The sequence below is a fragment of the Sciurus vulgaris genome (assembly GCF_902686455.1).
Source record: "Sciurus vulgaris genome assembly, chromosome: 17".
Lineage (NCBI taxonomy): Eukaryota > Metazoa > Chordata > Mammalia > Rodentia > Sciuridae > Sciurus > Sciurus vulgaris.
Genome location: NC_136478.1, coordinates 43,775,013 through 43,787,183, shown reverse-complemented (window position 1 = coordinate 43,787,183; position 12,171 = coordinate 43,775,013). Strand labels below are relative to the sequence as shown.

Here is a 12,171-nt window from a genome sequence, read left to right as displayed (position 1 = left end):
CCCCAATTGATTCTAACACATGCTTAAGTTCAAAACTACTCTTCTAACCCCTCTGACCTTGAGATGCTCTTTCCTAGGATCTTTGCATCCATTAGCAATTCTGGTTTCTGGACTCCTCTTCTATGGGCCTTTGTATGGCAACCCCTCTTTAGTACTTTGTGGTTTCTTAACTCTCTCATGCACAATATACCTGACCAATATGCCTACCGAACATCACAGGCAAGTATCCCTGACTCAGGGGAGTCTCCAAACCTCCTCAAACCCCCATCATGCTTCTTCCCATAATCTTGTCTGGTCCCTGCAGTGACCTCGAGTGTGCATTTGTTTACTTGTCTCTTTCTTAACTATTTCCTGTTAGATTAATGGAAGCCCCAACAGGGCAGCTACCTTGTCCCTTGAACATTTGTAATCTCTAATCCCCAGGAAAGTGTCTGACCTATAATGGATGGTCCCGACTTAAGACATTTCAGCTTGAAGACGGTGTAAAATTCAAATGCTTGGTTGACATCATCCTTCACAGAGAATGTTGATCCTTCCTGGGAGAGTGACATGCAGTGTGGAACTCTCTTGTGATGCTGGGCAGTCACAAAGGGAAACAACTGAATTCTGTAGAGCACTGTGTTGCCAAGCTGTGACGTTCAGTAGGTTAGGTATATTAAATGCATTTTTGATTTATGGTATTTTTAAGTTACGATGGGTTTATTGGGACAGAGCCTTATCATAAGCCAAGGAGCATCTGTCATAGATAATCCATCTCTATTTGTTGAACAGATGGATGAGTAATTTCCCAGTGGAAATGGGCTGATAAATCAAGTCACTTAATCAAAGTCAGGTCCCTGTGAGTAGCTGATGCCTCACCCTGAAAATCACAGACCAACTCTGATGATTTTTTACCCTCCAAAGGATGAAATGACTTCATCTTGTACTTTCCTGGTTAGCAAAAACTGCCTGAGGAACCTAAGGAACCCGAGAATCTTGGAGTTGGAAGGGGTTTAGCAGTTCACTGGGCCAATCCCTATCGTATGTGTATTTCCTCACTGTCCTGGGATAGGTGGTTGCCACCTTTTACTTGAGTATTCCTGGAGATCGGGGAGTGACTGGCTTGCTGGGGGAGTCCACTCTGTTTAAACAGCACAAGCTGTTTGAAATTATCTCCCTGCCATGATCTTTGTCCTTCCCTGTGGGGCTACATAAAAAGGCATCTTCTGAAAAATGGACCTTGTCATGTCCTGGCCACATAGCCATTGTTCTCTTCCTCCTCCTGTGTCAATGAAAAAAGCAGGCATTTTGGAGTCAGAAGACCTGGATTCAAACCCTCTGTCCCCTTTTGATTTTGGAAAATTGCCTTCACCCTCTCTGACTTTCTTCTTCGATCAGTGCCTACCATCTAACATGCTCTATTAACAACAACGACAACTACTACTACCACTACTATATAGTTTCAAGTCTCCAAAACATTTTGATTAATTTTTCAGGGTTCAGTTCCCTGAGTTAGTGTCCTTCTTACAAATGTGTCCCCTGGTACCAAGTATACTATTGATTAGACCAAAGTGGAGAGATGTTATTATCAACTTATTCAAACTTTATTTCTTTTAATGACACCTAAATCCAATTAGTTTTTTTTACAGGGTGATACACCATAGATTCATAATGATAGGAAAATCCCATATTTTTTTTCACATATTCTTGCCAAACTATCCCATAGTTGGCTATATAACATATTATTTCCAGCATTTAAAAATTTTTAACTTTATATTTCTTTTAAGTGAGGGTACATCTGTGCTTCACATGGATTGGCATATTAGACCTAAATAATTTTCTATAATTTCACATCAATTTTATCTCCATAATCACATTTTTAAAAATCTGCAACCGTGTATGTATGTATGTTTGTATTAAACACATAAATAATATACACATATGCAATATATTTATAAAAAATTTTTCATGCTGGAGATTAAACCAGGGCCTTTTGGATGCTGAGAATGCACTCTACTGCATTCCAGCTGCGGTCACATCTGAGTCCTCAGAACAAGCTCAGGAAGTGTGCATGATCCTTATTATTATGATCTGGGAGTGGATGCTGGAGGCTGGGGCTCACTCCCTGTCCTCTGACTAGAAAGGTGCACCATCACTGAAATCTGGGCTCTGAGATCACTAGTCCAGGCTTCTTTTGAGGAAAGAAACCAGGAAATGAGCTTTCAGTTGGGTGGGGATAATCAGGAAAGGCTTTCTGAGAAAGTGAACGTTGACTGGGGTTTTGTAAGAGGAGATGAAGTGAGGGATCAGAAAATGGGAGAGAATGGGGTGGAGGTGAGGGGGGACATATATGCAGGGACAGTCTCTCTGAAGAATAATTTCTTGGACAGGTTGGACTTCTGAGCTATGACAGTAGTTCCTGACTTAGTCGCGCTCTGAAGCTCACCTGCTGGGGCCCCACCCCCAGAGCTTCTGTCAGTAGAGTTGAGCAACCTCTCTATTATTTTTACATCTCCACATGTAATTCTAACATATGGCCTGAGTCCAAAACGACTAGGCTGAGGGGTTAGTTCATTCAGGGGGTCCTTGTTTTGGTACTGGGGCACTTAACCCCTGGGCCACATCCCCACCCCTTCTTATTTTTTATTTTGAGACTGGTTCTAAGTTGCAGAGGGCCTCACTAAATTCCTGAGACTGACTTTGAGTTCGCAATCCTCCTGCCTCAGCCTCCCAAGTCACTGGGATTACAAGTGTGCGCCACCATGCCTGGCCGGGGCTCCTTATTGCAGAGAAATGAGTTATGCAGGTAGATTTGTGAAGGGAGAGAAAGCAGACAAAGGGATGGATAGGATATGAGTTCCCTGGAGGAAAAATTTTGATGATAAGGAACCACAGGTTTCTAAGCAGGAGGGACCAAGTCTGAAGCCCCTGTGATAAACGGATGTCTTTGAATCAAGACTCCGCCACATCCTCTAAGCCATCAATCTAAACAGAATTCCATCAGTACCCTTTCTTGCTTCACCCTCCTGACATCTTCATCTTAAAAGTTTTCTGTGGTTTCTAATGCATCTGTTTCTCCATCCCGCATTTGCCCTCCCCGGGGCTTGCAGATGCGCTACAAAAAATTGTGGACGCTCACTTCAGGATTTTACTACCTTTATTTTCAATCTGCCAGACCAGGGAGTTTTCTCCTGTGCTAGTTAGTGTTGATCTCAGATTGATGGACACGAGGCCGCATCCTGGTCCTCATGGGGTGCCATGGAGAATGAGCGTGAGACCCAGGCTTCACACAGCTCCCAGTATAATGGGGGAGACAAAAAAAACATGTGAAACGAACGCAGCTCATTTACAAAGCAACAGGTCAAACCAATGTGGTGAAACCTAGATCATTAGAGATCTAAGCCCCTGGCCCCTGCTCAGAACCTTTTTGAGACGTTTTTTGCTCTCTACTAGTATTTCTCTTCCATCTCTTTCCCATTGACTTTTTTCCAGCATCCACAACTAGACCAGTATCTAGGTGTTATTTCTAAGTTGTAGCAAGACTTCTTTAGGACTCTGCCTTCAAACACACCCTCTCCAAACACCAACCACCCCACAAGGACAAACTTCATAGCAAGTACCGTTGCTTCCGAGACCCTAGCCAGAGAATGCTTCTAGGTCTAATTGTTTCCTCTTGTGCCCCTGAGCTGTACTCCTTTGGGAGGGAAGATTTAGCCAGGCAGGGTCACCAAGATGGTAAGAGAAGTTTTAACCAAGTGCCAGTTGTGGGTTGGGTCTGGGGATTCCTGCCTCTGGAAGTCCCCTTTCTCCCAGGCTGCCCAACTCCCGTGTAGCCCAGGGTGCCCCAGAAGGTCCAGAGAAATCGCTAGTCGGTGGTGAAGTCCGAACTTGGCACTCCATCTGTTTGGCTCACACCCTTGTCCCCGCTTGTCACCTCTGCTCTCTCTTTGGCTCCGCGGCCTAACAGGGAGGAGCCCTGATTGCGTAGCAGCCTCAGTCCTTCTCCAAACGCTCTGCGCACCACCGAAGAAGAGAAGTAGAAAAGCAGGGGGTCCAGACTGGCGTTGAGCGAGCTGAACACCACGGCCTCCGCCCGCCACGGGGGGCTTTCGTTCAAGTAAAACCCCACCAGGTGAGACACGTTGTAAGGCCCGAAGCACAGCAGGAAGTTGAGGAGCGTTATGACAGCCAGCCCCACGGCTCGCCGCCGCCGCTGGGCCCCCACGTGGGGCTGGGTGAGCATGATGTGCACAAAGCGCCAGTAGCAGAAGATGGTGACGGCCATGGGGATGAAGAAGAGGACCAGGCACAGCTCCAGCCGCACGGGCAGCACCACTTCCAGCTGCTTTTCGGTGAAGTTCTCATAGCAGGTAATTTCCTTTCTATTTCCGGCCTCCTGAGTTGAGTTCAAGTACTGAACGATGATCACAATGGTGCAGTGACCAAAGGACATGAACCAGGCAATCAGGGCAGCGATGACTCCGTACAGGGGCCGGCGGGAGAGCTTGTACTGCACCGGGAAGGCCACACCCAGGTAGCGCTCGATGCTGATGCCCGCCAGCAGCCACGTGCTGCAGTAGATGCTGCTGTAGAAGCCGAAACCCGTGAGGGCACAGACGATCTGAGGCAGGTACCAGCGGAAGTTGGACGCAGCCTCGATGATCTTGAAGGGCAGCAGCAGCAGCAGCAGGAGGTCCGCCATGGTCAGGCTGAGCAGGAGGATGTGCACCGGGGCGGGATGGGGCTGGCGGACCCGCCCCACAAAGGCGCGCAGGGCCAGGAGGTTGGCAGGGAGGCCGGTGAGGAAGATGACAATGTAGGCGGCCAGGATCACCGAGCTGTGCCAGTTGAGCATTGTTCTGGAGAAGGACGGGACAGGGCAGGGTCAGGAGGCTGGCACTCTGCAGACCCTGCTCTGGTTCAGAATGTGGACACCTTCCCTGGCACTCTCCCTTCTCAGGTCAAAGCTTTCTGCTGCCGCCACTGCTTGCTCACACCACCTGCCAGAACTGCCCAGAGCAATTATTGACTTTACCTTGGGCGGGATATTAAGCAGCAGTTATTACGTTTGCCATCCTGTGTCTCTGGGGGAGACCAACCCTTGGCTTCCTAAGGGAATTCCCCCTCTGCTTTCCCTCCTAGCCTCACAGCTACAGGAAGTTACTGCTATCTATTTCCAACTTGACTGAAGGCTTTTCCTTAGTCAAACACCCATGGGAGAGGGACATGGGAGCCAGGAGAGAGCTGTAAGGTGTGTCTCAGGAGAAGGAAGTTTCGAGAAGCCCGACACTGCAAACCTCAGGCTGGCTCTCCTGAGCCCCAGGTGCCCAGTCCCACAACCCAGTCCTGACCTCCTTGTCCTCTCCTTTTGCAGAACGCCGATTTCCCTCCACCTTGTTCACTCCTTTCCAGCCACTCTGGAACTCTGTTGAAAAGGGGAAGCAGAGGACGTGGAAGGAAGGTGAGCCAGCACTCTGCATTGTGGCTTGTCCCCCAAAGACTTGAGACACATATTCAGAAAAGCCCACAGGCCGCAACTGGCTTCTGAGCCTGGTGTTTCGACTATAAATAGAACTCCTCTTCTTAACGGGTAACTCGATTTCTGCGTGGTCGGCAACCCTCGCTGCCCGCACACAGACTTGCCCCTTGGTCCTCTCTCCAAGCTTCTTTCTCTGGTTGATGGTTCCTTTCCCCACCTGCTGACTCCTGCCCCTGGGTACGGTCCTCCCATTTCAGCTTCTGACAGAGTTCCCCCAACCTTCCGCTCCCACACCTGCCCCCTCAGATTCTGACCCGGCATCTTATCCCAGGACACAGGTCCTGGGTCGCCTTGCCTTGTCTTCCCTTCGGAGAGATGGCTGCTTGGGTTTAGTCCCGAAGGAAAGTCTGGAAGCTCTTGGGAACAGAGCTTCAGGCACGGCTGCTGCCCATGTCACACCGGAGAAAGTCGTGAGGGACCTGGCTGATGGAAAGCTTTTAAACCAGTCCAGGTCACGTGACCAGAGAGGGGCCGGTCAGTCCTTGAGCACTGTTTCCTCTCAAAACCAAAGTAAAGGGCCCCTGCGACTCTGTTCTCTCCCTGGTGTTCTCTCCCTGGACAGCCTTGTTCCGACTTCCAGGCACAGATTTTCCTGTGCCTACTTCCTGATTTTTTTTTTCCTGGCATTTTCCCCACTTCCCATGTCACCATCTCTTCTCGTTTCCAGGCAATTTCTTTGGTCAGTACCTAGAATGCGGATTTCATTCTGAGGAAAGAGGTGTCCTATTTCCTTCTACTCTTCTGTTCTCCACTCTCATGGGGTCCTCTGCCCCTCACCCCAAGGTGCTTTTGCCTTCTTGGTTGAAACAGCTCATGGCTTGTCGTGGTGGAAATAGCAGGGGATTTAGTCATGCAGACGTGGGCGCAAATCCAAGTCCCTTCATTGGGACTTTGGGGCAGATCAATTCTCTGAACTTTGGTTTCCTTTTTCCGTCAAGTGAGCATGGGAAACCTCAGGGTTTCCGTGGGGACTCGAGGAGCGTGCAGACATAAAGTGCTCGGGCCAGGGCTTAGCCCTTGGTAGATGTCCTTAGAGGGTTCCACCTCTCCAGCTTCTCAGACGGCGAACCACTTGGTAAAATATCCAGAGGCTGAGGGCACAGACCTGCCATCTTGCTTGGGAAAGTGTCAGGAATCCAGGAGGCCAGAATTCTGGTGCCCAAGTGCCTCTTCACAGGGGAGTGGAGCTCCATGTATTTCCTCTCCCTTAGGCTGGACTACCCTTGTCCCTTTCGCTCTGTCCCGCTTTCTGACCAGTGTCGCTCCAGGTTAGAAGCTCCTCCAAATCCTTTGGAAATACACACCTGGAGAAACATGATAGTTGTGTTTAGTCAGAATCAATCAATCAATCATTCTTTCTTTCTTTCTTTCTTTCTTTCTTTCTTTCTTTCTTTCTTTCTTTCTTTCTTTCTTTTTCTGCCTTTCTTTTTTTTTTCTTTTCTTTCGTGGTTCTGGGGATAGACCCCAGGACCTCCCACCTGCTAGGCAAGTGCTCTGTTACTGAGTCATGTCCCCAGCCCCCATGTTTCCCTTTCAACCTGGGGAATGGGTCTCAGACTCCCCATTCTTTCCCTAGGACGCACTCATTCCCTATCGCCCGCTCAGGCGTCCAGTATTTGTGGCTCAGGTCCCCAGGGTCCGGATCTCCAGGGGCTTAGCTTTTCCTTCTCTTCAGCTCTGCTCCCTTCTGGAATAAAGGTTTTCCACTCCCCATTTCCTTTCTTCAGCACAGAGGCACTTTCTAGATAAGCAGAGCAACGAAGGAAGAGACCATTCTCTGTCGCTTGCTACCAAATTTATTTGTCGTTTCGCTTTTACGATTTTCTATAAATATTCACAAGGCTCTGGATTTAGTTGCAAAGCGGAAGCTTGCTGGAGAGCAGGCATGGAGGAGCAGGGCAGCCTTTTGGCCTTTGCCTGTCCTCCATTCTCCTCGGGCCTTCCTGTCACAGTAGTGTGTCATCTACGTGGAAGATGCCCCTCCTCCATGTTCACGGCAGTAATGAAGGAAACAATACAGGAGACTCTGGAACCCATGATTCATGATGGTCGCCTACGTCACAGGAAAGGGAAATGCAACCTCCCGGGCTACCCTCGGAGGGGTAGGCTTTCACAAAGCCCCGGCTTTCACAATTTCTTCTGAGTTCAGTTTTCTCTCATCCTATTATAACTTACCTTGTTGTGACTGAAAGTTGGACCCATTATTTTGGCGCTGAACGGAGGGAAATACTGGGGAATGATATTGGCCAAATCATATTGTTATATCGTGTGCGTGTGCGAGTACGTCACAACAAATCCCACCATTTCATACAACTGTAAGGCACCAATAAAAGAATGCAGAAAAATAGATAAAGTGCTGTGTGATCACTTTTTCTATTTCCCTAGTTCTCCATCACCCACCAGTCTAATTTGGGTTCTGGCCCTATTTTTTCATAGATTCTTCTCTACCTATTGTTAGTAGTGACTAAATCCAGCAGACACTTTTTCCCCCTTATCTGATTAACATTCAATGTAATTTTCAAGGTAACTTTTTAAAACATCCTCTTTTCAAGAAATCTGATGCTCTGGTTTCCTTCCTTTGACCACTTCTTAGTTTCTGTTGCTGGCTTACCGTACTTTACTTACCCCTTAAATGTTGGGGTTCCTTGAAATCTAGCCCTAGGTTCTTTTCCTGTTCTTGTCCTCTGCACGTTCCCTCATCTATTGCGTCTGTTCCCAGTCTCAGAAGGCCCGCTTTGGCACCTCTGTCCTGGGTTTCTGTGAGCTTTGCATCCACATGTCCAGCTGCTAGACTAGCCATTCAGTGTTCCAGCGCCCTCGCCTTCTTCCAGCATTCCCCGTCTTGGGAATAGGGTCTCTTCCTGTCTCTCCCCCGAGCCATACTCTCAGTCTGAAAGTCAATCAGAATATCTTCTTCCTTAGCCTCAGAATAGAACCCAAGCTACTTCCCAAAGACCTACTGAACCCACCCATCCCTCTGATCTTTATCACTCTATCTCAGTGTAAACCACCATCATCTGCTACCAGGATTTTGGCAGGGACCATAATTAGTTCCCTCACCACCACCTACTTTCCTAACAGTCAAATCTCCATACTGTGGTTAGTGGGATCTTTTTCAAAACGTCAATCTGGTTATATTACTCTGTTTAAAACCCTTTCAGAGGGTTCCCATTGCTTTTAGGATAAATATTAAAATTCCTAACAAGGCTTGTAAGCTTCCTGGAAGGCCCTTGCCAGCTTCCTAAGCTCATGTCGTTCTCATTCATGCTGTCTGAGCAAGACCATTTTCACCTCTATTAATGTGACATATTTCTTCTGCCACAGGGCCTTTGAACCAGCCTCTGCCTGAAATGTTCTTCATTTCTCATCACCCATGCTACCTTCGAAGTTAATTCCTAGTCTTCTTTCAGATATCTTTTTACCTCATTAAGAAATCCCTCCCTGGCCTCCCAGATTTAGTTAGGTTCCCATCATGTGTATTCCTACAGCATCTTTTCTTCTGCTGAACAATGGATATTTCCTATTTTATTTATCCATTCACCTGGTGATGGACATCCCCACCCCCACAGTTTTTGGTTAGATTGGTATAAATAAGGTGGCTTTGAACTTTCCTGTTTAGGCCTTTGTGTGAATGTTTTCAGTTCTCCTGAACAGACACCTAGGAGTGTATGGGCTGGGCTGTGTAGCAGACATCTTGTTTGACTTTAAGAAACTGCCAGCTTTGCCAAGTGGCCACACCCTGTTGCCTTCCCAGCTGCTCCAAGTTCATTTCACATTATCGAGTTCGGAGTGGTATTATTTTCTGTCTACTCTTCCTTTGTCAGACTGGTCATTTGGTCATTTGCATTTCAATATAAATGTTAAAATCAACAGAAATGTTAAAATTTCTATCAAAGGCCTGCTGGAATGTTTTAAATTGGGATTGTATTGAATCCAGAGATCAATTTGGGGTCATTGACACTGGAGCAATATTGTAACTTCTGGTCTGTGAACATGTCATGTCTTTTCACTTATTTGGGTCTTTAATTTCTCTCAGCAATGCTTTCTAGTTTTGAGCATAGGGATTTTGCATGTTTTCTGTTAAGTTAATTTTGAAGCATTTTGGAATCTATTGCAACTTTGTTTTTTTTTAATTTTTATTTTCCTGTTCAAATTTCATTTTCGTTCTGCTCCTTCTGAGCACATATCTCATTTTACTGTAGTGCATTTATTTGCGTTAGAATTTGTATTAGATGAACATAAAGTTCATCTTCCCTATGATGTCATCCATGAAGGTAGGAACACAATCATTTTGCTCACTATTGTAGCCCCAGGGCTGGCCTAGAACTCAGCATCCAATCATCATTTCCTGGATGGTGAATGGATGGAAAATCGCAAGAATTAGAATGGAGAGAAGTCAGCTTTCAAAGTTCAGGGGTATGTGTTCTCAGATGCCTTATTCATCTTCTTCCAGGACCTGATAAGAAATCTCAGCCAGTAACCACTGGACAATTCTTGTGAATTAAGAGACTTCTGTCTTGATAACTCAGACAAATACACCTTTCTTATATAGCTCCTTCTTGGCGAATATCGGGAAAACAAAGATAAAATATTATACAGTGAAGGGGAAGGAAGGATTTCACCAATAGTGGCACAATAATAAATAAAGAACTATTGTTTCATTCATTCATTCTTTAGATTACTCTTTCAACAAGTCTATCTGCCCCCTGGGATGTGCCTGGATCTGCATCAGGCATTGGCAATATCAGGGCCAAAACTCGCAGACCTGGTTTTGCACTGAGAGGTTATGCTCTGGTGAAGGAGACAGACAATAAACTAGTAAACATGAAACTGGGAGCAATGCACAGTGGTAAGCATTATGGAGGAAGGTAGGAGGGTGATGGGCAGGAAGAGTGGTTGGGGTTAGTGGGTCAGAGGCGCCGTCTCCAAGGTCACTGTGGAGCTGAATGCTGAGAAGGGGCTGTGTGAAGTTCATGGTGCAGGCAGAGCAACGGATGAGCATAAGGCAGGGACCAGAAAGGCCAGTGTGGATGGAGCGTGGTGAGCAGGGTGATTCCAGTAGGAGACAAGGGGCCGCCGGGCTCTTTGGATCGCATTAAGAGTTGGAATTCCAGTCTTAAGCAACGGAGAGTCACTTCGGGCCGTGTGAGGAGAGTGGTATGGGGGATTTATAATTTTAAAAGATCCAGTCTACTGTTCTGAGAAGAATGGTCTCCACGAGATAAAAATGGAAGAAAAGAGATCATCCAGGAGTGTTTTGCAGAACAGAGGGGGCAGCAGATGGAAGGTGGCATGGATTAGGGAAAACGTTGCACCAGAATGCGGAGGATCCTTTAGGATTTAAATCAATAACTTTAAATCAATCCCAGCAGCTTGGGAGTCTGAGGCAGGAGGATCAAGAGTTTAAGGCCAATTTCAGCAACTTAGCGAGACCCTGTCTCTAAATAAAATATAAAGAAGGGCTGGGGATGTGGCTCAGTGTTTAAGCACCTCAGTTCAATCCCCAGTACCCCAAATAAGTAAGTAAGTAAATAGATAAATAAAAATAAATGAAAAATTGCAGAATGTCAAAGTGAAATGAAACTGCTAGGGAAGAAGAGGGAGAAGAGGGAGGAGGTTTCTAGACTAGACCTTGAGATTTCACTGCTGTCCGATGCCAATACAGTTCACCCAGCTGCTATTTGTCTACCACCTTTTCTCAGTCCTTGAGTCACTGCTGGTGACACATATCCCCGTACACTGTGAGCTCTTCTTCCTTTACTTTCTGTCTACCTATGGACTGCTAATCAGACTCCACTCCTGGCCAATAACACCAACTGTGGCAGTTGCATGATGGTTTCTTTGTCCTCATCCCCAGAACCTGCAAATACTACTTCCCGTGGCAAAAAAGACTTTGCAGATGTGGCTAAGGATCTTGAGATGATTCCGGATTATTTGAACTGGCCCTGTCTTCACAAATGTCCTCACAAGGAGGCAGAGGGAGATTTCAGACCAACACAGGAAAAGAAGGCAATGGAGTCAAGGAGGCAGAGATGGAGTGATGTGGCCACATGCCAGGGAATGTCAGCAGCCACCGGAAGGTGGCAGAAGCAAGGAATGGATTTTCCTCTAGAGTCTCCCAAAGAATGATCCTTACTGTGGTCTAGATATGAGGTGTCCTCCAAAAGCCCACGCGTCAGACAATGCAAGAAAATTTAGAAGTGAAATGATTGGGTCATCAGGACATTAATCCACCTGAATGGATTAACTGGGTGTGACCTGTAGGCAGATGGTGTCTCAAGGAGGTAGGTCTCTGGAGTAGTGCTTTTGGGATTTATATTTTGTCCCTGGTAAGCAAACACTGTCTCTCTGCTTCCTGATGGTCCTGTCCTGAGCTGCTTTCCTCTGCCGTACTCTTCTGCCATGACCTTACCTTGGGCCCAGAGCAATGGAGTCGGCCATTCGTGGACTGAGACCTCTGAAACCACGAGCCCCCAAACAAACTCTTCCTCCTCTATGTTTTTCTTGTCAGGTCTTTTGGGTCAGAGTGATGGAAAAGCTAAGACAGTCCTGCTGACACCTGGTGCTCTGTCCCAGCTGAACCCGTGGTTGGAGTTTCCCCAAAAGACAGCCAGGGAGTTCTCGCAAGGGAGTTAGTTCCCCAGCTGTCTGGG

The 12,171-nt window shown here is 47.0% G+C and overlaps 1 protein-coding gene across 1 annotated transcript; it reads right to left on the bottom strand.

Annotated features, from left to right (window-relative positions):
• Positions 1-1,577: 1,577 nt before the first annotated feature.
• On the bottom strand, positions 1,578-5,939 carry FFAR2 (free fatty acid receptor 2). Its single transcript, XM_079118770.1, has 2 exons — positions 5,331-5,939; positions 1,578-4,838 (listed from the first exon to the last, which is right to left on the bottom strand). The coding sequence occupies exon 2, from the start codon at positions 4,832-4,834 to the stop codon at positions 3,845-3,847; it is 990 nt and encodes a 329-aa protein (XP_078974896.1). The 5' UTR covers positions 4,835-4,838; positions 5,331-5,939; the 3' UTR covers positions 1,578-3,844.
• Between the last annotated feature and the right edge of the window lie 6,232 nt (positions 5,940-12,171).

Bases quoted from the DNA above. Each gene is read 5' to 3' on its own strand.
- FFAR2 (XM_079118770.1), bottom strand. From the start codon at position 4,834: ATGCTCAACTGGCACAGCTCGGTGATCCTGGCCGCCTACATTGTCATC.